The 27,945-nt window shown below is 37.7% G+C and overlaps 3 protein-coding genes across 3 annotated transcripts in view; 2 read left to right on the forward strand and 1 right to left on the reverse strand.

Annotated features, from left to right (window-relative positions):
- LOC311096273 (sterile alpha motif domain containing 8) overlaps positions 1–12,544 on the reverse strand; it is a 28,569-nt gene extending 16,025 nt beyond the window's left edge. Inside the window, exons 1-4 of the mRNA XM_084135340.1 lie at positions 12,404–12,544; positions 6,599–6,925; positions 5,089–5,356; positions 1,321–1,416 (exon numbers count right to left, since the gene is read on the reverse strand). Coding sequence (XP_083991466.1) covers positions 1,321–1,416; positions 5,089–5,356; positions 6,599–6,914 — 680 coding nt within the window. The 5' untranslated portion in view covers positions 6,915–6,925; positions 12,404–12,544. The remainder of the gene's footprint in view (positions 1–1,320; positions 1,417–5,088; positions 5,357–6,598; positions 6,926–12,403) is intronic.
- Positions 12,545–12,979: 435 nt separating this feature from the next.
- On the forward strand, positions 12,980–18,402 carry LOC311095965 (dual specificity protein phosphatase 13A-like). The gene is made up of 3 exons (XM_084134868.1): positions 12,980–13,172; positions 15,123–15,340; positions 16,936–18,402. The coding sequence occupies exons 1-3, from the start codon at positions 13,057–13,059 to the stop codon at positions 17,127–17,129; spliced, it is 528 nt and encodes a 175-aa protein (XP_083990994.1). The 5' UTR covers positions 12,980–13,056; the 3' UTR covers positions 17,130–18,402.
- Positions 18,403–18,985: 583 nt separating this feature from the next.
- On the forward strand, positions 18,986–27,945 carry LOC311096180 (dual specificity protein phosphatase 13A-like). Its single transcript, XM_084135189.1, has 3 exons — positions 18,986–19,255; positions 21,261–21,478; positions 23,787–27,945. The coding sequence occupies exons 1-3, from the start codon at positions 19,128–19,130 to the stop codon at positions 23,996–23,998; spliced, it is 558 nt and encodes a 185-aa protein (XP_083991315.1). The 5' UTR covers positions 18,986–19,127; the 3' UTR covers positions 23,999–27,945.

The following is a 27,945-nucleotide window of genomic DNA, read 5'->3' on the forward strand; positions in this document are numbered from 1 at the left end:
TAAAGTCAGAATTGCGAGATATAAAGTCAGAATTGCGAGATATAAAGTCAGAATTGCGTGTTATAAAGTCAGAATTGCGAGATATAAAGTCAGAATTGCGTGAAATAAAGTCGCAATTGCGAGATATAAAGTCAGAATTGCGTGATATAAAGTCAGAATTGCGTGTTATAAAGTCAGAATTGCGAGATATAAAGTCAGAATTGCGTGATATAAAGTCAGAATTGCGAGATATAAAGTCAGAATTGCGTGTTATAAAGTCAGAATTGCGAGATATAAAGTCAGAATTGCGTGATATAAAGTCAGAATTGCGTGTTATAAAGTCAGAATTGCGAGATATAAAGTCAGAATTGCGAGATATAAAGTCAGAATTGCGAGATATAAAGTCAGAATTGCGTGTTATAAAGTCAGAATTGCGAGATATAAAGTCAGAATTGCGTGAAATAAAGTCGCAATTGCGAGATATAAAGTCAGAATTGCGTGATATAAAGTCAGAATTGCGAGATATAAACTATTCTGAGGTTAAAAAAAAAAAAAAGTCGGGGGTTTTTTCCCCTTAGAATTGGACTTTATATCTCACAATTGTGAATTTATATCACGTAATTCTGAGATAAAAAGTCAGAATTGTGAGATTAAAAAGTCGCAATTACCTTTTTTATTTTTCACTCTGTGGCGGAAACAAGCTTCCATACAAAACCCCACATACTTGAAATTTAAATTATTTTATGATGCCTGACAGTTGTCTAAGACGTGGACAATCATACAGCGTACACTAGTGACGGGAGAATTTACTAAACTTCGAATCAACTGAACCAATTGCTTCGCAAAATGATTCACTGATTCACGTAAAATGATTGTGAAGCGCTTGAAACGCCACATGCTGGTCAGAACAGAGTAAATGCAGTGAAAACATGCAGAAAAACACCTTTATTGAAAGTGTAATATATTAAACGCAATCACCAAATCATATGAAGTGTCTTCATAATATGAGTTATTTTATTAAATTGTTTAGGTTAATCAGCCCAACAAGAGACTTCTTTTTATTATACAAATGTGTCATTAAAATATCCACACGTGTATAAAACTTAAACCATATAGACACTGGTTCATGGGTTCACTTTATAAGAAAACGAAGCCTCGTTTACTGAAATCACGTGACTTTGGCAGAATCACGGGTTCGAAACAAATGATTCACAAAGGTTTCGAAAACGCCCATGACTAGCGTAGACACGTGCATTTTAACGTGGATTACAAGAAAGTATTTATGCAAAAATGATACGCAACATGTGGATTACCTGTCGTGTGTGTGTGTGCATGTGTTACCTGTGTTTATGAAGCAGCAGAACTAGCAGCCACATCGAGCACAGGATCACGCCACAGGCCTCAGCCATCGCAAAAGCCCAGGGGATTCTGGGTACACTGTAGGGAGAAGAGAACCAGGCGAGAGGTCAAAAAGAGAAAACACAAATCCTCTTCCAAACAGAAGCTATTTTGTGTTTTCATGCCCATCTTCAGCTGTGTCCTCTAACCATCATGATGGTGAGAATTATCATCAACAGGAAACCACAAACCTCAAAGTCTAACGGGTGCAACTCAAAATAAGAGCTGTTACGTTTATTTTTGCTGCCATAAAACCTCAATCATCATCATGTTAGAGGGCATTAGAGCGTCACAACTCAACAACTGAGATCTGTCATCTTGATATTGCCTAGTCTCAACCAGGGTTTGAAATTAAAGGAGAAGGTTCACTTTTAAAATGAAAATTCTGTCATCATATAATCACCCTCATGTTGTTTCAAACCTGTATGAATTTCTTTATTCTGCTGAACAGAAAGTAAGATATTTAGAAGAATATCAGTAACCAGGCAGTTTCTGGGTCCCATTGACTTCCATAGTATATTTTTTTCCTACTATGGAAGTCAATGAGACCCAGAAACTGCCTGGTTACTGACATTCTTCTAAATATCTTACTTTGTGTTCAGCAGAAGAAAGAAATTCATACAGGTTTGAAACAACATGAGGGTGATTATATGATGACAGAATTTTTATTTTAAAATGAACTATTCCTTTAACACCCGCCAACGTGCCAAATGCGGGTAAAAATGAACTTTGGCGGGTAACGCTGTCAAATCACCAGCCAATTTGGCATGTTAACATGTTTACTCACATTGCTGGGGAAGTTCGTGTAAGCCAAATATGCACGGATTTAACGTAAATACTCAACTTGTGAGTCGTCATGATGTATTAAATACAGAATCTGCACATTTCTGGCTTCCTTGAACACACACGTCACTACGCAACACATAACGGCACGCTTGTTCACTGGTATTGAAGCAATAGTGAAGATTAAAAAGCATTTGGTTAACAGAAAAGACGTTGCTATTTTCCAACATCGTATGTTCTTTGTACTGTATTGATCTGTCCATCTAAAACACATTTTTGGTTAAAAAAAAAAATATATATACAGTACCAGTCAAAAGTTTGGAAACACTACTATTTTTAATGCTTTTGCAAGAAGTCTCTTATGCTCATCAAGCCTGCAGTTAAAAACAAAAACAAAACAAAAAAAACAGTAATATTATGAAATATTATTACAATTTAAAATAATGGTTCTCTTTTTTAATATATTTTAAAATGTAATTTATTTTTGTGATGCAAAGCTGAATTTTCATCAGCAAGTACTCCAGTCTTTGGTGTCTTATGATCCTTCAGAAATCATTCTAATATGATAATTTGATACTCAGTTATTATCAATGATGGAAACAGTTGTGCTGTTTAATATATTTTTTTGGAATACTTTTTTCAGGATTCATTGATGAGTAAAACGTTAACAGCATTTATTCATAAAAACAGCATTTATTCAAAATAAAAACATTTCTAACAATATAAATCGTTACCATCACCTTTTATCAATTTAACGCATTCTTGTTGAATTAAAGTACTAATTTCTTTTAAAAAAAATAGTTATTGTTCCCAAACTTTTGAACGGTAGTGTATATTGTTACAAAAGATTTCTATTCTAAATAAGTACAGTTCTTTTTAACTTTTTATTCATCAAATAATCCTGAAAAAAGTATCTCAGGTTATAAAAAAATATTAAGCAGCACAACTGTTTCCAACATTGATCATAAATCAGCATATTAGAATGATTTCTGAAGGATCATAAGACACCAAAGACTGGAGTACTTGCTGATGAAAATTCAGCTTTGCATCACAAAAATAAATTACATTTTAAAGTATATTAAAAAAGAGAACCATTATTTTAAATTGTAATAATATTTCATAATATTACTGTTTTTTTTTTTTTAACTGCAGGCTTGATGAGCATAAGAGACTTCTTTCAAAAGCATTAAAAATAGTAGTGTTTCCAAACTTTTGACTGGTACTGTATATATATAAAAAAAGATGAGAATGAATGAGGAAAGGAGGAGATGCTGGATGACAGGATTTTGTTTGAATAAGAAATGAATGTATAAAATCCAAATTTTAATATAAGATGTGACGTAGTTAATCTGGTTAATTTCTTCCTCCTTTTTTCTGGCTAGTAGAAGTTCTGAATGGTTGGTAACTTAAAAATGTAGTAGTCAAACCCTGGTCTCAACATTTCTGTATTTGCCCTGAGTTAGCGTAACCCTCTGGTGCTCCTCATGTGGGAGTCACACTCGTTCTCTTCCCGGTCAAAAGTGACCAAAGAGCACCAGAGGGTTAAAGGTGATTTAGATGAACACGTTTTTACACATTCAAACACATTTATGAAACGTCGTGCCTTACGACGACCCTTAGCTGTTTTAAAGTCACGGCTTTTTGGGGGTTTATTGTTTAATGATATGCAGGTATGCTAATTTTACATTTGTATGATTTAATTAGCTTTTCATCAACTCACAAACTACTAAAATATAGTTAAAGTAGCTTCTAAAGCAAAATTTTCCCAGAAGCATCGTGAGCCTCGGCTGATCATAGAAAACAGAAAGGCCAATTTTGGGAAACGCAGCTCTGAAACGTATACATGTTACAAATATGCATATATATACAAATAAAAAATACGTCCAAAAAAATATTAAGCGGCACAGCTGTTTTCAACGTTGATAATAATGTTTCTTGAGCAGCAAATCATCATATTATACTGATTTCTGAAGGATCATGTGACAATAGGCGCGTTTCCATTACAGATTTGAGCAAAACTTTTACGCTTTTTCCTAAATGTCGACAAATAACTATTTCGAAATGACGGCGTTTCCATTAACCGATGTTATGCGACTAAATCTTCCTCTCGCGATAAGTAAAATCATTCCAAAAACCATGGCAACGGACGTTGGTGGGTTTATGTACTATATCTCAGCCACTGCACTGGCCATTATTATTAACGGAAGGAGACGTATGTGTGTTTTCCAAGCATTAATGGTAAGAAACGACCCTTATTATACTTGTGAGCGGCACATATGAGGAGTTTCTGGGTGTTTCTCCCTCAGATCTGCTTCGAGGTCTTGATCGTGGCATTTATTTGAGGTTCAGAATCCATTATTCCTGTAATTCTTTTGTCTTTTATGAGTTTAATAAAGAGCTCTGTCTCGTATTCTGTCCAAACACACCGCATCATCTACGTCAGGTGACCTGTAAATGCGCAAGAACTGTTTCCATTGCAGTTTTGTGAAATATTTCTTTTTCGAACTGCCTGAAAAACCTCCTCATGCGAGCGCAAAAACTTTTTTGCGATAAATGCAAGTTTTCGTGAAATTGACGTGTTTCCATTGGGCGTATTTTCAATTCGCAATTTCAATTTGCGCAATTTGAAGGGTAATGGAAACGCGGCTACTGAAGACTGGAGTAATGATGCTGAAAATTCAGCTTTGATCACAGGAATAAATTACACTTTATTATATTTTAAAATAGAAGACCATTATTTTAAATAGTAATATTATTTCACAATATCACAGTTTTTACTGTATTTTTGATCAAATAAATGCAGCCTTGGTGAACATTAGCCATGGCAGGAGTTCCATCACCATAGACAAACATAAGTCTATTAAATAACTAATAACTAACTAAAACTGTGGCATTAATCCCACAGGCGTCACATCAGCACACACTCACCTGTCCAGGAAGATGTCGGGTAGCGGCGGGTACATTCTCATGTCCGGCACTCGCTCGTGGACGATCACCATGACAAACGACGTGAAGCCGAAGACGAAGACCACGTAGACGGAGCTGAGGATGGTTTTCCAGTACTCCGGGTCCAGTCTCCGCGGCTGCTGCTTGTATTTGCCGTTGTTGTACTGGTGATACTGGTCGCCGTTCAACGCGTCCAGAACGGCATCGCAGTCCCGCACAGATTCACCGTTACACAACCAGTCCACTCCACCTGAACAACACCAAATACACAAACTATACCCGTTTCAGACTTTACTTGGCATATTTTAAATGGGTAAATAGTGAACACGATATTTAAATATCAGAAACACGCCTATTTTTATGCTAATTTTGGTTTAATTTTTAGGCATGCTGTCTAACGCTAACAAATCAGACCTCAGAAACTGTCGCAAATTCCACATTAACCAATCAGAGAAAAAGAGGAATATATTTTTTAAAGTCAGGGCGATCATCATTTTCATGATCGATCGTCGCTGTCACGAACGAGAACTCGGTCACTCTTGCCCATCCCTGTTTCTGACATCACAAACTACCTTGTAACCAATCAGGTCGACGTGTGATCATCAACGAGTGGATTTCTGAGCTGAGTGAGTGAGTGGAGGCGTGGCTCATTAGCATATTCATAGAACCAAGCATACTAAATGAGGCAAGGGTGTCGAGTTACATTTTAAGGCAGGAAGAATTTTCTTCCCAAGGAAAAAAAACACTTAAATATGTCATTTTTTATGAGTTTAAGGGATAAAACGATTGACTACAGGGGGACTTTAAATTATTGTGCTTAGAGCTGCACAATATATCGAAATTATAGAAATATCGCAAATGTATATATCGTGATATGCATATCGCAACGGCTTGCAATAACTGGGATCATGATCAAAAGACAAAGAGAAAAATCACTCGCTGCTCTCGGCTGAATAACTTTTGTAGCTTTAATAAGAATCAGTATATATTTAATTCATACAGTGAAAACTAAGCAGTGTTTTATTTTTACATTTGATTATTCAGTTTCTGTTGTTTAATAAACCTAATGTAGGATAACCTGAACCCCTAAACCCCGTGGTTTACACTGATGTTAAAATAACACTTCTTTTATTAAATATTAACTTCTTATGCTACAGTAAAAGTTGTAGAAGTTTAGAGATGTTCTCTCGTCACAAAAAGAATGTGAAACACGCATGTAGGTTATATAATTTTAAAGATATTTTAAAGATAATTTAAGTTTATTTTACACTTTTTAAGCATTATCGTATCGCATAACGAATATCGCATTATTTAATGAGTTATCGCATATCGGCAATGTTCTTCAATATCGTGCAGCCCTTGAGCTGTACTTTAGCTGTGTGTAGTAAAACCCTTTAAAGTGCCTCACCATTACTCTGCCTGAATAACATCAGAGCTACAAAAAACACACAAATAGCTCAAATCTAGACAGGATCACAATCTGAAGCAGCACCTGCACTGTTCTGAGGCGAGTGTCCGTCGTACGACAGGCCGAGCTCCTCCAACACGTCGGCGTTCTGCTTCTGAAGCTTCCTGAGAGAGACCATCAGCCGTTTGATGTCTCCCAGGACCTTGAGCTCCAGCGGAGGAGAGCGCAGGTCGTACTCGCTCAGGCTCATCAGGCTGGTCCCGTCCAGCCGGTGTTTGTTGCACAGCAGGTCCACGTAATCGCAGAAACCCTCTTCGCGCAGCCAGCGGCCCACGTGCTTCGGCGTCCAGTGCCGGACGCTGACCTGCCCACCGTTACCGGCCATCTCTCGCTCACGCATTCTCAGCGACACTGGACAGAACACAGACACAACCGTTTTTAAAGACATGTCAGCAACAAGGTGATTAATGAAAGCCAATAACAAACACATATGTGACCCTGGACCAATTTTTTTGAAATTGAGATTTATGTGAAAGTTGTGCTGCATTCACTCACAAAAATATTTTTTTTTATATATTTACGGTAGGAAATGTACAAAATATCTTCATGGAACATGATCTTTACTTAATATCCTCATGATTTTTGGCATAAAAGAAAAATCGATAATTTTGACCCATACAATGTATTGTTGACTACTGCCACAGATATACCCGTGCGACTCGAGACTGGTGACGTGATCCAGGGTCACATATTGAAGGCAGTGGGACAATGAACTATTTTTTATCTTTGCTCCACCTGCTTCTTTGTGGAGTTGCACATCACATCCAGACGTAAACTAGCACATATGTAGACGTGCTAAAGACGTAAACTAGCACATGTAGATTAGCCTGGAAATCCAGACCTAAATCTAAAAGATTAATGGTCTGGCATCGACTAATGAAAATCGGCCAGCTCGAGGGGCATTTTGAAATCTCACTGCACGCAATTGGATAACACTACGACCAATCACAACAATAAACCCCATACGCTTAGCTACCAGCGGAGCTAACTGGTAGATTAGACTCTTGCCGTATCCGGTCGGCAAAACAGCAAAAACGTCCTTCTTGCAAAGGAACGATTCGAGGGCCGTCTCCTGTTCCTCTTTTAGATAAAAAGCCAAGTCTAACTCGTTCATTGTAGCGGCCAAAGCCGTTTCAAACAACTGGTGTTCATCCAGAGCCATCTTGCAACGTTTACTAATGACTTCGACGTCACAGCGCTGTCGTCATCTTTACCTCGCCTCTGGCCCGCCTATATAAAATAACCCGACGTGATTGGTGCAACTCAGATAGAGGGGCATATTTAATGAGCATCATTACTCGACGCCAGAGTAAACTCGCTGAGCAAATTCAACTTGTGCTCTCGCAAGAACTCTGGATTACCAGGGTATATGTAGATGTGCTAAAGACGTAAACTAGCACATATGAAGACGTGCTAAAGACGTAAACTAGCACATATGTACTAGCACATATGTAGATGTGCTAAAGACGTAAACTAGCACATATGTAGACGTGCTAAAGACGTAAACTAGCACATATGTACTAGCACATATGTAGATGTGCTAAAGACGTAAACTAGCACATATGTAGACGTGCTGCTAAAGACGTAAACTAGCACATATGTAGACGTGCTGCTAAAGACGTAAACTAGCACATATGTAGACGTGCTAAAGACATAAACTAGCACATATGTAGATGTGCTGCTAAAGACGTAAACTAGCACATATGTAGATGTGCTAAAGACGTAAACTAGCACATATGTAGATGTGCTGCTAAAGACGTAAACTAGCACATATGTAGACGTGCTAAAGACATAAACTAGCACATATGTAGATGTGCTAAAGACGTAAACTAGCACATATGTAGATGTGCTGCTAAAGACATAAACTAGCACATATGTAGATGTGCTAAAGACGTAAACTAGCACATATGTAGATGTGCTGCTAAAGACGTAAACTAGCACATATGTAGACGTGCTGCTAAAGACGTAAACTAGCACATATGTAGATGTGCTAAAGACGTAAACTAGCACATATGTAGATGTGCTAAAGACGTAAACTAGCACAATATGTAGACGTGCTAAAGACGTAAACTAGCACATATGCCGATACTCTGGTAAAACACACTCACAGCACAGAGAACTGGATCCCAGCTGTGCCTCTTGGCTTGAGCTTTGAGTGTCTGGCCTGTAACCAGCGTGTTCATCAAGCCTCAGGCTGAGTAAGCAGTCTATGCTTATCCAGAAACGACTGGACGTGAAAAACTGCCTCTTAAAGCACAAGTAGAGAATCAAATCAAATCACAAAATGCAGCTACAAATCCCAATTGCTGGAGTCCTAATGTGTGTCCTATTTAACTGTGTGGCGAAATCAATGAAAACTGCCAAATATGAAAGAACAGATTCCACTGATGATGTGCATAAAGTTGTTCTGATAATAGATTGCAACACACTTCTTGAACTATGAGTTATTGACCCTGCTAGCACTGAAAACTGATTTCATTTTGCAGGATTTCTTCATGTTCCTGCTGTTTATTAGCGATGGGAAGATCAGATCATTTACTGGCTCGATCTCCGAAACTTTTTTGGCTAAAAAACAAACCAAACCTTTATTCAAGTCATTTCTTTCATTTTGTTTGTTGCGAACACATACGCAATCTCTGATCATGTTCCTAATTAGGACAGCGTTATATAATGCAGCCTGAGATCAGTCATGAGAAACATAAATGATTAGTTACATAAAGACTTTTGCGTTCACAATTTATATGTCAATTGCTCAGTATTGAAAAAGAAAAAAATGCATTTGCTTAAAACTAAAACTTAATTTCAGCACTTTTAAAAGCAGTGATTCTCAACCATGGGGTAATTATGAACATAAAATACTTTAAAATAAGACAAAACAAGCATTAATTTTTTTTTAATCTTTTTTTAATTCACCCACTCAATATTTTTGTTTTTCTGTAAAGTTCAGGATGGTTTAGAAAATCTGCATCTGAATTAATAAAATGAATGTAATAAATAATAAAAATAATAATAAAATGATTTGTTGTAGTTAAAGGGTTAGTTCACCCAAAAATGAAAATTCTGTCAGTAATTACTCATCCTCATGTTGTTCCAACCCTGTAAGACCTTCGTTCATCTTTAGAACAAAAATTAAGATATTTTTGATTAAATCTGAGAGCTGGATCACTCCTCCATAGGCTTCTAAAGACGTTATAACTTGCTGGCCCAGAAAATGCATTAAAGTACTCATTCCAACTATTCATTTCCTTCTCTCTGGGCCTCGAGTTTTTTCACGTAGTGTTTTAGCGCAGCGCTTCTGTGTTGTACGTCACACGCATCACACGCATCACACACATGACCAGCGTCGGCCAATAGTGAGCCTACGTGTGACGTATAACACAGAAGCGCTGCGCTAAAACACTACGTGAAAAAACTCGAGGCCCAGAGAGAAGGAAATGAATAGTGGAATAAAGTCGTTATTTTTGTTTGTTTTTTGCGCACAAAAAGTATTCTCGACGCTTTATAAACTTAAGATTGAGCCACTGTAGTCACTTGGACTATATTAACGATGTCTTTAATGCATTTTCTGGGCCAGCAAGTTATAACGTCTTTAGAAGCCTATGGAGGAGTGATCCAGCTCTCAGATTTAATCAAAAATATCTTAATTTGTGTTCTGAGGATTAACGAAGGTCTTACGGGGTTGGAACAACATGAGGGAGAGTAATTACTGACAGAATTTTCATTTTTGGGTGAACTAACCCTCTAAGCCAAGATCTAACATTTTTATGAGGTAGAAAGTCGTGAGTAAAAAACAAATGACTAGAAAAGGTTTGCAAAGTCTAAAAGTGTTTTGCAAAAAAAGAAAAAAATCCAGCTCTGAAAACTTCTGGAATCATGAAACATAATGTACAGGAACTTCGAACTTCAGATATTGCAGTGGACAACAGGAGTGAAGAAGGTCAAGAACCACTGGCCTAGAAGTAAGGTTTAAAAACATCTCGTTCTGTTCCCGAATCTCGCTTCATTAGCTCTCAGAAAACACTTCACGTGTCTGTCTTTTCCCTCTGGACGACTGGGTGAACTCTCCTCCGAAGCAACAGATCCTTAATGCTCAGAAACACACCCAGACTTACACTTCACACCCACCATAACCGCTGCATTTAACACTCCACAGGAAGAGAAACATGCTCTTTATGCTCAAGCGTCTCACTCGCAGAGACGTGTGTGCTGGCGTCAGGCTAAGACGTGAAGAAACATCCTCTTTTCCTGCTAAAACAGACACAGATCTCCTGACACATCAGTAACACACAGCAGACCGCTGGTCTAACAGCACCGCACTTCAGTCTTATGACCGTAATACTGTGACTTTACTAGTCCTTTTCTCACGCGAAAGAAGCTGAAAGAAGCTGAACAAGCAATTCAGTGACGAGATGAACAGATCTGAGCACGTGCATGTCTGCATCACGCTTTACTTTGTATATTCTAAACAAATAAGCAAGTAAATACTAAACAAAAGATCAGAAGATGACCAGATAAAGCTGCACTATTGCTGGTGTTATTTTATCAATCAAATTCATTTTGTTCTGCATGCTGGAACAACTAATGAACAATTCTTTCTTCAATGCCACCAGAAAAAATGATATACTTTTTCTTTATACTCACAACTGGAGAGGATCTTGGAAAAGTGCCTTTAAAGTAATTGATATCATTTGTGGTCGTGTGGTTTCAGAAGACTTGTATATGGTGCACAAGTCATTTGGGCTGCTTTTTGGTATTTTTTATACATATATTATTTTAGCAATAGTGCTTATAATATCTTGCAACCAATCAGATCAACGTGTGATCGTCAATGAGTGGATCTCTGAGCTGAGTGAGTGAGTGGAGGCAGGGCTCATTTGCATATTCATAGAACCGCGCATACTAAACGAGGCATGGGTGTCGAGTTATATCTTCATGCCTTAAATAGCTTGAATGCATGTCATTTTGGTGATCAAAGATGAGTTTTAAGGGATAAAAGTATTGACCACAGTTCTCCCCTCTAATGTAAATGCCTCCTAAAAACACGAATGATCGACATAGAAAAACCAGTCTAATTATAAAACATAAAACACCCTTGCATTTAGGACTGATTAGTCAACTAGGCTAATCATCCAAGGAAAATTAGTCTTTTTTTTTTGTAAATATGTATTTTTCCACATCCACTATTTCTTCAAAAACATCAGTGGCCACGCCCAACAAAGTCAATCCAACAGGTAGCCACACCCACATGCCGCCACGCCCCTCTGCTAACCACGCCCCATTCACTAACCACGCCCCTCAGCAGCAGAGAGAAATAATACCGTGTTATCAGAAAACAAGAGTGAAGTAATATGAGTCTGTTAGTAAAGTACCTCAGGTATAATTATGTCTCTCAGCTCGTCATACTGAGGACTTGAATCAATACATGACACAGAGAAGCTGGTTGATAAGGAAAAGGACCCGGTACCTGCCAAACAGGTACAATCCCACCCTTTGGACCTGTCAGGATAATAACACTGACTGTGACACAAAACCGAGTGAGCTGTCCTCCTACCTGTCTGCGGTACACGAGGCACATAACATCAATCTTAAACATCAGCAAATGACACAAATATGCAGTGCGACACTTAAAATATGCAAATGTCTTGACTAGCATTTCTCATCCCCACCCTTAAACCTATCACAGCAATAATACACTGAGAATAAAATCAATTATAAACCTGAAAATGGGTTCATACGCCATTACAATACATCATGACAGTATTAGGAGGATATTTCAGATGCATGTAAGTGTGTTAGCATGCTAGCGCTTAGCCTGCGCGCTTCACTTACGTTAAACATCAGATTATTCACTGCGAATTGCGATTAATCTCCTAAACGTCGCTCTATCAGGACATCTGTGGTAAATCATTGCGCCGTGACCCAGCTGGAGGTGCAGTCTATCTGACATCAGTGAGTGGACGTGTGTGTCGTGAGGGTGTGTGTGTGTAAATACTGCAGATGAGGTCACTTCCGCTGGCACACACAGCGACATCTTCTGGCCAACATGTGGAATTACACCATCCTGCAGTTTTCTAATGTGCTCCTCACAACCTTTTTAGCCATCTGAACCCCTTTGAGTTTAATTAATTTGATTTAATGACCTGTATTTATTTATTTTAAGCACCCCGTAGTTTTACTGATACGTTTGGTACATGCTAAAACTCACTGTTATGATACCAAGGTGTAGTTGTTGCTATTCAGTTGCTAGGGTGTTCTGGGTGGACACTGAAGCATTGCTAAAATGGTTGCTAGGTAGAGAGTCTGTTTTAATTTTAGATTAGCAGCTGCACCTGCTCCTGTCACTTCAGATTAACTATCAGATCATATTGGACAGCAGCAGATATGACATGCACATCTTCCCAGAGAGACACAGAAGGTGTAGTCGTGCTCATATCACACACACACAGACACACACACAGATCCACGATGACTGAGTCTGTCTAATGGATGATGTCTGTGAAACACCCTCCATTAGGGAACTGGAGAAAGTCCTGTTTGGAGGAAAGAGGAGTGGAAATCATGCGGATGAAGTCTGGCCCAACCTTTTCCTGGGTGATATGTGAGTCGCAGGGTTATTATAGTTAACTGAAAATAAAACTAACAACACTTTCATTACTTTAAATGAAATAAAGAAAGCCAAACCAACATTACTCGTTTTCATTTAGTCTAAATTGCCCCTGGTTTCACAGACGAGGCTTAAGCTAGTCTCAGACTAAAATGCATGTTTGAGCTGTTTTTACTGAAAGCATATTTAAAAAAAATATGTCAGTGTCATTGTTTTGTCTCAAGATTCACACCAGTAATGTTTTTTTTTCTAAGGCACGTTTATAAAAGCTTCTTAATTGTCTTTATTGAACTAAGGCCTAATCCTGGCTTAATCTAAGCCTTGTCTGTGAAACCAGGCCATTATGCACTAAAATAACTAAAACTGAAATAAAATGTATATAAACTACGTAAACATATTAAAAAACACTAATAAAAAGGACAAAAACACACAAGAAAATTACTAAAACTTTAACTAAAATTAAAATGAAAGCTACAAAGATAAAAACCAATTTAATATATTTGTATAATATATATATTGAATACATAATTGATATATAATTATTAAATATAATTATTAATTATATATATTAAGTATTTATATATATTTGTTTGTATCTCAGTTAGAATTTTTGGTCATAATAGACAAGTTTTGCACATTCAAATACACATATAGTGCCCAAAAATCCTATAATGCCAAAAATATAGAGAAGGAAAAAAATGGACAGCATTTTTGTCCATAATAGCCACACTGTAAAAAATCCAACTTGCAAAATGTTCTTCTTACAAATGTAAAAAAAACCTACATATATATATTACATTAAACAATGTTGTGCCAGTTCCCAGCATGCATTATGGCAACTATCATTAAAAAAATGATAATTGCTTTGCATTTACTGGCTAAATTTATGTCACTGTTATTTAGCTGCCGTATGGTTCAGAGTTCATATTTGTACTGAATTAACATTTGTTGATCATCCTATGTTTGAGATGTTTGTTGTGTTGAGGTATACGTGCATCTCACTGCAACTTTTGTATGCAATTAATTTGCCTATCATGGGTCAAATGTTTGCCTGTTCATATCAACAGAATGAAAGAAGAGGATGCCCTCTGCATTGCTAACTTCAGTTGAATGGGATATATTGCCTTAAAGTCCCCCTGTGATGAAAATCCAGCTTTTAATGTTGTTTATGTGTCTATGTGGTGTTTTTAATATGCTTTAAGTCAAACCATGTGTAAATTCATAAGTCGACAGCATTGCTGAGTATTTTCTTCTTAAAACTGCAGTGAACCAAAGACAGTCTCAAAAACACGCTTTGAAATCGCTGGTGTTTCTGACGTCACAAACTACCTTGTAACCAATCAGATCAACGTGTGATCGTCAACCAGTGGATCTCTGAGCTGAGTGAGTGAGTGGAGGCGGGGCTCATTTGCATATTCATAGAACCACGCATACTAAATGAGGTAAGGGTGTCGAGTTACATTCAAGATATTTTAAGGCATGAAGAAATTTTTAAAGAAGGAAAAAACATTTAAATATGTCATTTTGGTGATTAAAGATGAGATTTAAGGGATAACATTATTGACTACAGGGGGACTTTTAGTTAGAAGAGGAGAGCTCATTTTCAGAAGTATTAAGTATGAATTACCTTTAATTTACATAGAATTTACAGTGCTCCTGCCTGACAACATTTTTGCCATAATAGTGCAAAAACAATAGTGCCATAATAGTTTTTGCCATAATATAGTGCCCTCAAATACTGTTGATTTTGCCATAAAATGTAGAAGGTGAATCTCAAACAATAATTTCTCCTTTTCCGCAATCACACACCAAATGAATGTCTCCAAGTCAGTTCAACTACTTGTTCTCTAGATGAGTTAGATTGTATGGGCGTCATGAATTTATTAGCGCAGAGATCTGCGATCCGTCTGACATCTGAACAGCTTGTGTGTGTATGATCTCCAGGTCTGTGGCCAACGACCGGTTCAGTCTGTGGAAGTTGGGCATCACTCGAGTCCTGAACGCCGCCCATGGGAAGATGCACTGCCAGGGCAGCCACCAGTTCTACGGGTCAAAGGTCGAGTATTACGGAGTCCCAGCAGACGATTCGCCATCGTTCAACCTGTCGGTGTATTTTCACCCCTGCGCTGATTATATCAAGGAGGCTCTCGGTTCTCCAGGAGGTAAAACCTGCTGAGCCTCAGCTTGTGTTTACTTAAAGGCACATTAAAGAACTTTTTTTTTACCTTAAAGGGGTGGTATAATGCCCTTTTCACAAGATGTAAAATGTGTGTGTGAAGTTTTAGCTCAAAATACCACACAGATATTTGTATATAGCATGTTAAAGTTGTCACTTTTTGAGGGTGAGCATAAACGCACCGTTTTGTGTCTGTTCCTTTAAATGCAAATGAGCTGCTGCTCCCGGCACAGGGGGCGGAGCTTCAACAGCTCATGTCCTTTTACCTCACACACACATGCACTGAAAATTTCAAAAACTTTCAGCCTTTTATGTTCAAACCGGAGTCAGACAAAGATGGAGAGACTCAAGAAGTGACAACATGTAGAAGCAACAGGACATTTCTGAATGGTTAGTTGATGAATTTATGTAGCTTATGTGTAGTTATCTTCTAGTCATTGATTAGCATATTCTGTCATGATAATCTATAAATCGTGTTCCGGGGGCGGGGTTTATGTAAATTTTAGGGTTTGTGATGTCACTAACCGGGAGGAATGTGGTGTAGTCTCTACCAGCCGTTTGTTGTAGTCCTTAAAAAGCAATTTCTTTAAAAGCAAATATCTCCCTTTGCTTTGAACTTTGAGCGTTGTAACTTTGCAGATGTTGTTTATGCTCAAACAGCAACATTACACACTAACTAAAGTCAAATCATAATCAACCACCCCTTTAAAATAATGTTTCCAAAATCGTTTCAGTGGTTCATCAACTCATAACAGGGTGAACGGCACTTCTGAATTCGCTTTGCAGCCCTATATCGGCTATAACCACACTATGCAAGTTTGCCAAACCAGGTCGCGTTTCTGTAGTTCAATTGAGACATAAGAAACTACAAATTTGACTTGCTTTACGGCAAGCGTTACAATAGTCATTATTTAGTTTTTCTTTGTTTCTGATGTCGCAATACATCATACTTTCATAAAATCATGCAACATACTCTACCTTGTCAGTGGACATCGTTATTTCCAAAGCTGGTCTTTCTCCTCTGTGTGTGTGCGACGGTAGGTTAAATTATTTACGACAGCGGTAATGGACAATTCTGCTTCCAACCTGTAGGGGGACCGACGAGGAAAAGTGCTTTAGTGTTGCTTTAATGTGGGAACACATTTGTAGTGTCGAACAACAAATGTTGAGGTACCATCATAGTTGTTTTGTGCGTGAGTGAACGTCATGGCAACGTACAACACAAAGCACCTCACGCGGGAAACACTTAACGTAATGCGTAAATGCGCGTAGCTAACGTAAATCAAGCAAGCTAGTGTGCAAAGGCCACGAAGTGTGGGCGAAATAACACATTAGTGGACCAGAGGGAATAATATGGAATTTTTTTCCAGAAAACTAAATAAACTAAATTCAAGCACTTTCAAGTATCTATTATGTTCATTTTCAAAAACTTTCCAGGGCCTTGAATTTTTATTTATTTTTTCGGATTCACAAACTTTCAAGGCTTTTAAGGACCCGTGGGAACCCTGGATCAATGCAATCATATCTTTTTTGCTGTGCTGATTTTTATAAAGTACATATTTCTCTGGTCTTCTTCTGCAGAGCGTGTTTTGGTTCACTGTGCGGTGGGAGTGAGTCGCTCGGCCTCTCTGGTTCTGGCTTATCTCATGATACACCAGAGGCTTTCCCTACTGGACGCCATTAAAACAGTCAAACAGCGCCGCTGGATCTTCCCGAACCGAGGCTTTCTCAAGCAGCTGCGGGCCCTTGATGCGAGTCTGCGCTGTGTGAAGTGACGCCGGTGTGGTGAACAAACGAGTCCCACTGAAGAGAAGCAATCCGATTGGTTCAAAGCACGTTTTATGGGTAATCGCTTTAGTGCCTGGTTACAAATCATACAAAATCACTTTATTATAGAAGACGTTTGTACTACGTTATAACGAGTCATTAATGTATTTTAACTTATGTTTCATATACTAGTTTTTAACCGAAGCTATAGATTGTGAAATTAAACATTTCTCGTTGTTAGTGTGTTTTTTTTAATTATAAATAAACAACATATTTGAGCTTCAAACAACTACATTCTCGACTGAGAAACTCTTAAAACTACATTTCGTGACACAATAACAGTAGTATTTTTAAATTTCGCGGTCTTTCTCCTCTTCTATTGACGCAACTTGAGATTTTAAATATTAATACGACTTTAAATGCACGCGAGGGAAATATTATCAACTCTCAGCACTGATAAAAATGACTCTGTGAAGGAAATACTGCAGAAAAAAGTGTTTAAACCAGGCAAGAATTAAAAAAACTAAGTATATTCTATATTAGTAAGTTTGTATTAGCAACATTAAACCTACTCAACTTTCTGATACTGGTGTTCCCATCATGCATTGGGGCATGAATAATTAATAAGATTGCTTTTTTTCCTCCGCTGTTTTCCAGCTGTGTGTACGTACACTGTTTTATCATTGTTTTGTTGTTAGGTTTAGTAACTTGATTGTGACATCTGGAGTTTATTTTCTACTTAAAATGACATTCACACTCAAAAATGATCTGACGGATGTTAGTATTATTGTGTTGCAAGTATTCATATCTCTGTGTTCGGGTGGGCACCACATTATTTCTATTGTGTAGATATGTTGTCTACACTAGATATGTTATTTACTTGGATGTCTAATGTAAGTAAAGCATACACTGTAAAAGCATGGCTTTATCCAGTGTTATATTGTCAAATGTGCTTGAAACAGCGTGTTGCTAAGTAGAAATTACTCAACAAACTTCTTTTGTTAATTTTACTCAACTTCATTAAGTAGATTTTAACCTAAAAAATCTGCATGTAAAAAACGTGCAAAAGAAAAGTAAATTTGACATTGTTTTTTTTCCAGTGAGTTTTTAGAAGTAAAATCTAATGAATTACTTTAGAATTTACAGTGAAATTAGATCTTCAATTATTTAGTAGTAATTTAGATGATTAAGTTATATTTTAAAATACATGAACTTTTTAGTGTACAATATTTTTGTAAGCATGATTTACTGTGAAAAACAATAAAAGGTCCCTAAAAGTTTAAAATTATTTAATTAATTTGATTGTTTAGTTTTGCATTTTGGGGTGTTTTTGTTATATTTGCCCACAGCTGTCAGTTTTATTTATTTAATTCCATTTTTTATTTGTTTATTTTTTACCTGGCAAATCAGAATTGCATAATTGATAATAATTCAATAAAAATTCTGTCATCATTCACACACCCTCATGCCGTTCCAAACCCGTGTGTTGTGGGAAACAACAGAAGTAGATCTATAAATATTCATACCGCTCATTTGCATACAACAACGGTTCACAGTGTCTGTTAATCTCCAAAAAGATCTTGTATGATTTCCAAAATGCACCAGTTTTTAAATCTGAATGCAAATGTGAAAAAGATTTCTGACCTTCAGGAAAAGATTATCACTGAACAATGACTTAAATTATAAACACTTTATGGTCCTTTAAATGCAGTTTTGAATGCATTTCTGGAGCTCGGCAGATGTGGTGGCTAAGAAAACATAACAAAAGAGGCATAAGCATCAGATAATGAGGTAATCCTGAACACCTTTGCCTTGTTAGTCAATTAGCGGAGTGTGTGTACATGTGTGTGTACTCCATGTCTCTGTGAGTAAGACTATCTGCAAACTAAGGCACTAAATTGGGCACCAGCTGTTGTGGCGGATCAGTCAGAGAGCCTCGAGTCCGCAGCGCCGGGTCTTTATAAACACACTCTCTTCATCTATCTGGCGGGTGATTCAGGGAACAAATGATGGCCTGTAAATATAGCAGGAAAGAGTATCTGTCAGTCAAGGACCTGGAGAAAGTTTTGAACTCCTGTAAGTTAAACTTGCACCAAATCGACGAGGTCTGGCCAAACCTGTACATCGGGAATGTGTGAGTACAAACTTGACACCTCAGTCTCTCGAGCCTCTAGAAATCATGTTAATACTGTTTTAAATGTGACTGTTTTATCAAGCTGACTTCACGAGACGTTGAGCTACACATTGAGATTTATATTTATATACAGTAGTGGTCAAAACTGATGTTTGTTTTTAATGACCCTACACAGTTCAATTAAACTATCGAAATATGAGGAACTTTTTGTTTTAAATATGAGGGAAGAACAAAACACTAAACTTGGTTAAGGTATTTATCTGACAAAATTATTTGGCAAAAAAGGTGAACTACAGCTACAGGTTTTATTTTACTATGCAAAAAAATAAATAAATAAATGCATAGAGCACACATTGACTACAACATTATCAGTTGTTAATATTTTGTTCTTTTTTTGTTATGTGTTCATAATGTATGTAACTATATGTATGAAAGCCTGGCTAAAAAATTGTTGCACAATTTGCATTTGATCACAAATAAAACAAATCGACTCCAAGCACAACTGCGAAATATGCTTACAAAATCTTTAACGCATTTTTAATTATATTTGAATAAAGAGTGAAGATGTCAATTTTCCATCACTTTTGGCCACTACTGTACATCATTATCCATGATATATACGATATCAATCTTGAACTGAACTGTTTAGGTCAACTTCTAACTACGTTCCCAAAATATTTTACTTCCATAAACCGATGCATTTCTGAGTGAAACATGATATTCAACAAAGGTAAAAAAGGCGGGGCTTAAATTTGTCTATCGGAAGTTCATTGGATGGTGAAAAATGGCTGTTTTATACTAGAATGGATGTGAAATATGGTTGAACTCTTCCTTACATTCTTAAAAAATAAAGATTCTTTATTAAAGCTGCAGTCCGTAACTTTTTTGGGTTAAAAATTATCCAAAATACAAGTGCATCACCAGCCAGTGTTCAACACTCTCTGCTTGCCGTAGCTCGACTCAAACCGTTAAGCTTGTAATAATGTTTTTAACTCCAGTGGTTCTGGTGGATTTCCGCTTGAAATTCGAGCATGTCTTTGCGTCGTTCCGTCACATCTGAACACATAGAGAAGAGTCTCGGCTAGTCGGCGATGAGTGTGAGGATGCTGGAGATTTATAGCCTTTTCTCACAGCACTGGATATAATTACACTGAGCAATTTGATGGCGGATCCAGAAAGGTTCAAACGACGATCACCAGCTGGAGATTCACCCGCTGTAAAACGCAAAAGACTTCGGACTTCGGAGCGGCTACAGAACTAAAGACTGACACCGGCCCGTGCGGAAACAAGGATAATATCGGAAGGGCATTAAATGTCACGCAATGCTGATGACATTAACATTAACAATCTGAGAACAAAGTATAATTTGAACGGTTTGACGTGATATGATGAGCGATCGTTAGATTTAATCAGCGTGATTTACTGCAATGCTTTTTTCTCTTAGTTGCTCAGAACAAAAGTGGATGTTACTTGTTCAGATTTTCACATTTTCCGGTGAAAATTCTTATGTTTGCCATACTTCCCAAAGTATAATCTGTGATTGCGAATGCCAGGATCCACACCGGTGGCGACTGACAGCCGCACATTCTCCTCAAAACATCAGATTCATCCGCACTGTGCCGAGCCGAGGCACAACCCACGTGAAGCTGATCATTCCGCGAATAACTGCAATTGCAGATTCCGAACAGAGATGGAGACAAAGAGGAGAAACTACGGACTGCAGCTTTAATATCAATGGTAACATGAAGAACATTTAACATCAATGGAACCTTTTCATTCCACAAAAGGTTCTATTTAGTGGAAAAAGGTTCTTTAGATTTTGCAAGTGTTCTTCACACTACAGTGAGTAAAAAATAATGGTTCTTTTAAAAACTGGTTCTTTTGTGGAACCGAAAAATAAAAGAAAGTAAACCAGGTCGATCTTGATGTCGATATGTGATCATATAGACTGCAGTTTTAAGCTTATGTCCCTTCCGATGATGTATGTATTATTTTGTCCCACCAGAGGAATAGCGCAGAACCGAAGCGCCCTGCAGAACCTCGGCATCACTCATATCCTGAACGCCGCTCACTCCAAGAGAGGAAGCATCGGGGACCAGAAGTATTACGGCACTAGTTTCGTGTACTGTGGTATCCCTGCTGACGACTCCACACACTTTGATTTGGACGTTTACTTCAAACCGGCAGCAGATTTCATTCACAAAGCTCTCAACTCTCCTGATGGTAAGAAATCATTGAAGAATTCACAGTAACACTTTATTTTACAGTGTCCTTGTTACAAATGTTACATGTACTTACTATAGTAATAACAGTGAATTATGCATAATTACATGCAACTAACCCTCAACCAAATCCTAATCCTACCGTACATGTAGTTGCTTAATATTACTACTTACATGTATAATTACACAGTAACAATAACAACTTAAAATAAAGGGTTACACTTTATTTTAAGTTGCTATTGTTACAGTGTAATTATATATTTAAGCACTGAGTAATATTAATTAACTACATGTACTTACTATAGGGTTAGGGTAGGATTAGGGTTTGGTTGCATGTAATTATGCATAATTTACTGTTATTGCTATGGTAAGTACATGTAACATTTGTAACAAGGACACTGTAAAATAAAGTGTTACTGAATTCACTCTTAGGAGTAAAACAGCTGGTGCTTGACAGTGTGTTTAAAATCAACATCAAACATAATTACTTTCTAAACATGTTCCTGGACTTACTGTGTGTTATTAATGTCTTTATAATCTTTCATATATGTAGTAACTTGCTCTGCCTCTGTAAAGACTTGTTTTCAGGTGACGTCATGTAGGTTATACGTGTTAACCAATAGTCAAATAGCAATTTAGTAAAGCATTTTCGGCTTTTTATAAAATTGTGCTAAATACGGCAACAATATCAAATAATGATTTTTTACAAAAATGAGTGGATATGTGCACATGCTCTGGAGGGTGAACATCACCGTCACGCTCATGTCAAAAATACTGACACGAAACACATCACCAGGTGAAAATTGGTAGAAAATTGACTTCATTTCGGCTTTGTTGTTCTGTATGTCCTGTTCCATTTGCAATACATTACAGAAGTAAAATGGGTTGCAAATGTTTTTTACGTTGCAAAGCATAAAAAACTGCTTTTTCTACTGTTTCCTAGTAAAAAATTATAAAGTTGTACTTTAAATGTGCACATACGCTAACATTCAAAATTCAAAAAGATATTAATATTATTCAGCAAAGATGCATTCAATTGATCATAAGTGACGGATACAAAATATTAAATGCTGTTCTTTTGAACTTTCTATTCATCAAAGAATCTTGAAAAATAAAATGTATCAGTTTTCACAAAAAAATATGAAGCTGTTTTAAACATTGATTAGAAATGAGCATCAAATCATCATATCTGAGTGATTTCTGAAGGATCATGTGACACTGAAGACTGGAGTAATGATGCTGAACATTCAGCTTTGATCACAGGAATAAATTACACTTTACTATATATTTACATGGAAAACAGCTGTTTTAAATTGTAATAATATTTCACAATATTACTGTATTTACTGTATTTTTTATCAAATAAATGCAGCCTTGATGATTCTTTCAAAAGCATTAAACATCTTATCTAAGGCTCAAGGGTTTAACCTGACTGAAGGTCGTGGCGTTGGAGAATATTAATAGCAGTGAGCTCACGACTGTCAAATGAATCATTGCAATGCATTGTGGGTGTTATTTTTACCAGCAAAGAACGAGAGGCTGCTGTCATGTTTTCTATTAAAGGGTTAGTTCACCCAAAAATGAAAATTCTGTCAGTAATTACTCACCCTCAAGACTTTCATTCATCTTCGGGACACAAATTAAGATATTTTTGATGAAATCTGAGAGCTGTCTCACTCCTCCATAGGCTTCTCTGTAATTGAAACTTGCCGGCCCAGAAAGTTAGTAAAGACAATGTTTAAAAAAGTCCAAGTGACTACAGTGGCTCAACCTTAAATTTATCAAAGACGAGAATACTTTTTGTGCGCAAAAAACAAACAAAAAGCGCTTCTGGGTTGTACGTCAGAACGGAGGCTCACTATTGGCCGACGCTGGTCATGTGTGTGATGCTGACCAATAGTGAGCCTCCGTTCTGATGTACAGAAGCGCTGCTGTTACACTACGTGAACTCACTCAGGGAAACACAGAAGAACATGAAGAGTTGAATAAAGTCGTTATTTTTGTTGTTTTTTGCACACAAAAAGTATTCTCGTCGCTTGATAAACTTAAGGTTGAGCCACTGTAGTCACTTGGACTATTTTAAACATTGTCTTTACTAACTTTCTGGGCCGGCAAGTTTCAATTACAGAGAAGCCTATGGAGGAGTGATCCAGCTCTCAGATTTAATCAAAAATATCTTAATTTGTGTTCAGAAGATGAACAAAAGTCTTACGGGTGAGTAATTAATGACAGAATTTTCATTTTTGGGTGAACTAACCCTTTAAAGTCATAAAGTCTGTATGTGATCAGATCTTATCTCTTCCTTGCAGGAAAAGTTCTGGTGCACTGCATCATGGGAATGAGCCGCTCCTCGTCGCTAGTGCTGGCGTACCTGATGCTTTATCACGACATGCCTCTGCACACGGCCTTACGGCGCATCGTCCAGAAACGAGCCATTTATCCCAACAGAAACTTCCTAGCTCTGCTCCTGGATCTGGACCTGCAGAGGAAGAGGAAACACCGGAGATGTGTCCTGCTGTGAGCAAACCACGACACGACCGGTCACATGATGGACGATCATAACACCACCACGGCCTAACCCGGCCAGAGACGTGACAAGTGGTTTGTCTCTCTGCACTGAACAATGCTATCGACCTAATTAATATGCAATAACGACGAGCTGGAATTTGGACCAATGAGATTTGACTGTGGGTGAAGCTACATAATGCAAGAATCTAGTTAAAATGGACTATCGCAGCAGTCAAAAATATATATATGTGACCCTGGATCACGTCACCAGTCTCGAGTCGCACGGGTATATCTGTGGCAATAGCCAACAATACATTGTATGGGTCAAAATTATCGATTTTTCTTTTATGCCAAAAATCATTAGGATATTAAGTAACGATCATGTTCCATGAAGATATTTTGTACATTTCCTACCGTAAATATATAAAACATTTATTTTTGTGAGTGAATGCAGCACAATCGCCAACATAAATGTAGAACTTTAAAGGAGATTTTCTCAATGTTTCGTTTTTTTTTTTTTTGCACGCTCAGATTCCAGATTTTCATAATAGTTGTATCTCGGCCAAATATTGTCCTATCATAACAAGCCATACGTCAATGGAAAGCTTATTTATTCAGCTTACATATGATGTATAAATCTCAATTTCAAAAAATTTAACCATGTGACTGGTTTTGTGGTCCAGGGTCATATATCTATATTGGTAATTTACTGTTATTACTATGGTAAGTGCATGTAACATATGTAACAAGGACACTGTAAAATAAAGTTATTTTAAAGTGTCCTTGTTACATATGTTACATGCACTTACCATAGTAATAACAGTAAATTATGCATAATAACATGTAACTAACCCTCAACCAAACCCTAATCCTACCCTAACCCTATAGTAAGTACATGTAGTTAATTAATATTACTCAGTGCTTAAATATATAATTACACTGTAACAATGACACCTTAAAGTAAAGTGTAACCTCTATATTTATCTTATAAAGGCTTGAACATGCACTTCATCTGCAAACATGCACTTTTAGAGAGTATAAGTGCAGTCGGTGAAAAGTGAAATGTTCGCGGGATTCATTTGAAGGGCCGTTTAGTAAATATACACACACTTAATATACATATTCACGCTCACACAAACTCTACACACTACCTCTATGTACAGCGAACTCTGGACCACACACACACACACACACACACACACACACATACCTACTTAACCACAATGTGAGGACGTATGACTGGGAACCCTACCTTTAGGGACACCCCTTTCTGAAGGGTCTAGAGACAAAAGAAAGATATGACTGCACTTCTGGAGAAGCTGTCATCACAATTATCACTTGATTTTATCAATAAAAGCCTTCCTTAAAGACCTGACATTTTGCCTTCACTTTAGGGACAGTATTTTTTATGTCCATTTTGGGGACATTAAACACAAACTCTGATGAAGTCATACTTTGAGGACCATGGTGATACACATACTCTGGTTAAGGTATACTTTCAGGACATTGTTGAGATGTTATATATTATTTATCCTAAGAAGACAGAAGTAGAATATTACAATTCAAAGTTCCAATACTGGACAGTGAAATCAAGCTAGTGCAGAGATACAGGTGTGAGAGAGTAAACTGGGTTTCTTCTTTTCTGCAAGATCACTGTAAATGGGTAGCCTACATTTTTTGTCTGATTTGTAGCTTGAGATCAAGTGCCTTTGGCTGCTCAGTTGGGGAATGACAATTAACATTCAGAAATATTATTGATTTGACTGATTGACTATCAGAAGCAAAAGATGAACAGAATTGAGCTGAATAATAACACTATTGTCTTTAATTTCAACTGTAAAACAGCTCTACATTATTCATTTCATAATTGTTGACATTTGCAAGTTATTTTATGTCTGTGAAGCTCCTTTGAAACCATCTGTATTGTATCATGCGCTATAGAAATAAAACGGACTTCACTTCATGGCAGAGAACCTTTCACTGACCACCGGCTGCATCCCTCTAGTTAATTTAGCATCGACTGTAAACTAATCATTATCACAAAAACATCTTAAGGAGTTTTCCTCATCAGAGTCATCTTTGGCTACACACTGGGGTTAAGACATTAGGCATGTTCTTCTGTAAAGTGTAGTAATTGTCAAAAAAAACTCTATACAAATAAAAATAGTGATACACACTCTCCGATTAAATGACTCTTTGGGGACTCGAGTGACACACACACTCCGATTAAATGACTCTTTGGGGACTCTAGTGACACACACACTCCGATTAAATGACCCTTTGGGGACTCTAGTGACACACACACACTCCGATTAAATGACCCTTTGGGGACTCGAAGTGACACACACACTCCGATTAAATGACTCTTTGGGGACTCTAGTGACACACACACACTCCGATTAAATGACCCTTTGGGGACTCGAGTGACACACACACTCCGATTAAATTACCCTTTGGGGACTCTAGTGACACACACACTCCGATTAAATGACCCTTTGGGGACTCGAGTGACACGCACACTCCGATTAAATGACTCTTTGGGGACTCTAGTGACACACACACACTCCGATTAAATGACCCTTTGGGGACTCGAGTGACACACACACTCCGATTAAATGACTCTTTGGGGACTTAAGTGACACACACACTCCGATTAAATGACTCTTTGGGGACTTAAGTGACACACACACTCCGATTAAACGACCCTTTGGGGACTCTAGTGACACACACACACTCCGATTAAATGACCCTTTGGGGACTCTAGTGACACACACACACTCATATTAAACGACTCTTTGGGGACTAGAGAGACACACACACTCCGATTAAATGACTCTTTGGGGACTCTAGTGACACACACTCTGATTAAATGACTCTTTGGGGACTCTAGTGACACACACACACACTCCGATTAAATGACTCTTTGGGGACTCGAGACACACACAAACTCCGATTAAATGACTCTTTGGGGACTCAAGTGACACACACACACACTCCAATTGAACGACTCTTTGGGGACTCTAGTGACACACACTCCGATTAAATGACTCTTTAATATTAACAGTCTTGGACACATTGTGTTGAAAGTGCACATTGCAGTTAATGACAGAACTTCAAATTATTCTTTTTTTTAAAAGAACAACAATGAAAAATCAATTAACTTGGAGGTGGGAATGATTCTCAGTGCCCAACTATCCTCTGTACTTCCTCCATCCACCCTTCTTCAAAATCTCTCTACTTCCTCCTTTACATTCTCTCCTCCCTCTTTAACTCTACTCCTCCCTCTTTAACTCTACTCATCCCTCTTTAACTCTACTCATCCCTCTTTTTACCCGCTTTACTCCTTTTCATCCTCTTTAACTCTACTCCTCCCTCTTTAACTCTACTCCTCCCTCTTTAACTCTACTCCTCCCTCTTTAACTCTACTCCTCCCTCTTTTTACCCACTTTACTCCTTTTCATCCTCTTTAACTCTACTTCTCTTCATCCTCTTTAACTCTACTCCTCACTCTTTTTACCCGCTTTACTCCTCCCTCTTTATCCTCTTTAATTCTACTCCTCCTCTTCACCTCTTTAACTCTACTCCTCCCTCTTTTTACCCTTTACTCCTCCCTCTTTTCATCCTCTTTAACTCTACTCCTCCCTCTTTTTACCCTCTTTACTCCTCCTCTTCATCCTCTAACTACTCCTCACTCTTTTTACCCGCTTTACTCCTCCCTCTCTTTATCCTCTTTAACTCTACTCCTCCATCTTTTTACCCTCTTTACTACTCCCTCTTTTCATCCTCTTTACTCCTCCTCTTCATCCTCTAACTCTACTCCTCACTCTTTTTACCCGCTTTACTCCTCCCTCTTTTCATCCTCTTTACATTTACTCCCTCTATTCATCCCTTATATTAGGTGTGCTGGACATGGGCTGTGGCTGGATGTAACCGATTGGTGAGAGTTGCCGTGTGCAGACG

The sequence above is a fragment of the Abramis brama genome, assembly GCF_963993115.1.
Source record: "Abramis brama genome assembly, chromosome: 14".
In the NCBI taxonomy this organism is placed as follows: Eukaryota; Metazoa; Chordata; class Actinopteri; order Cypriniformes; family Leuciscidae; genus Abramis; species Abramis brama.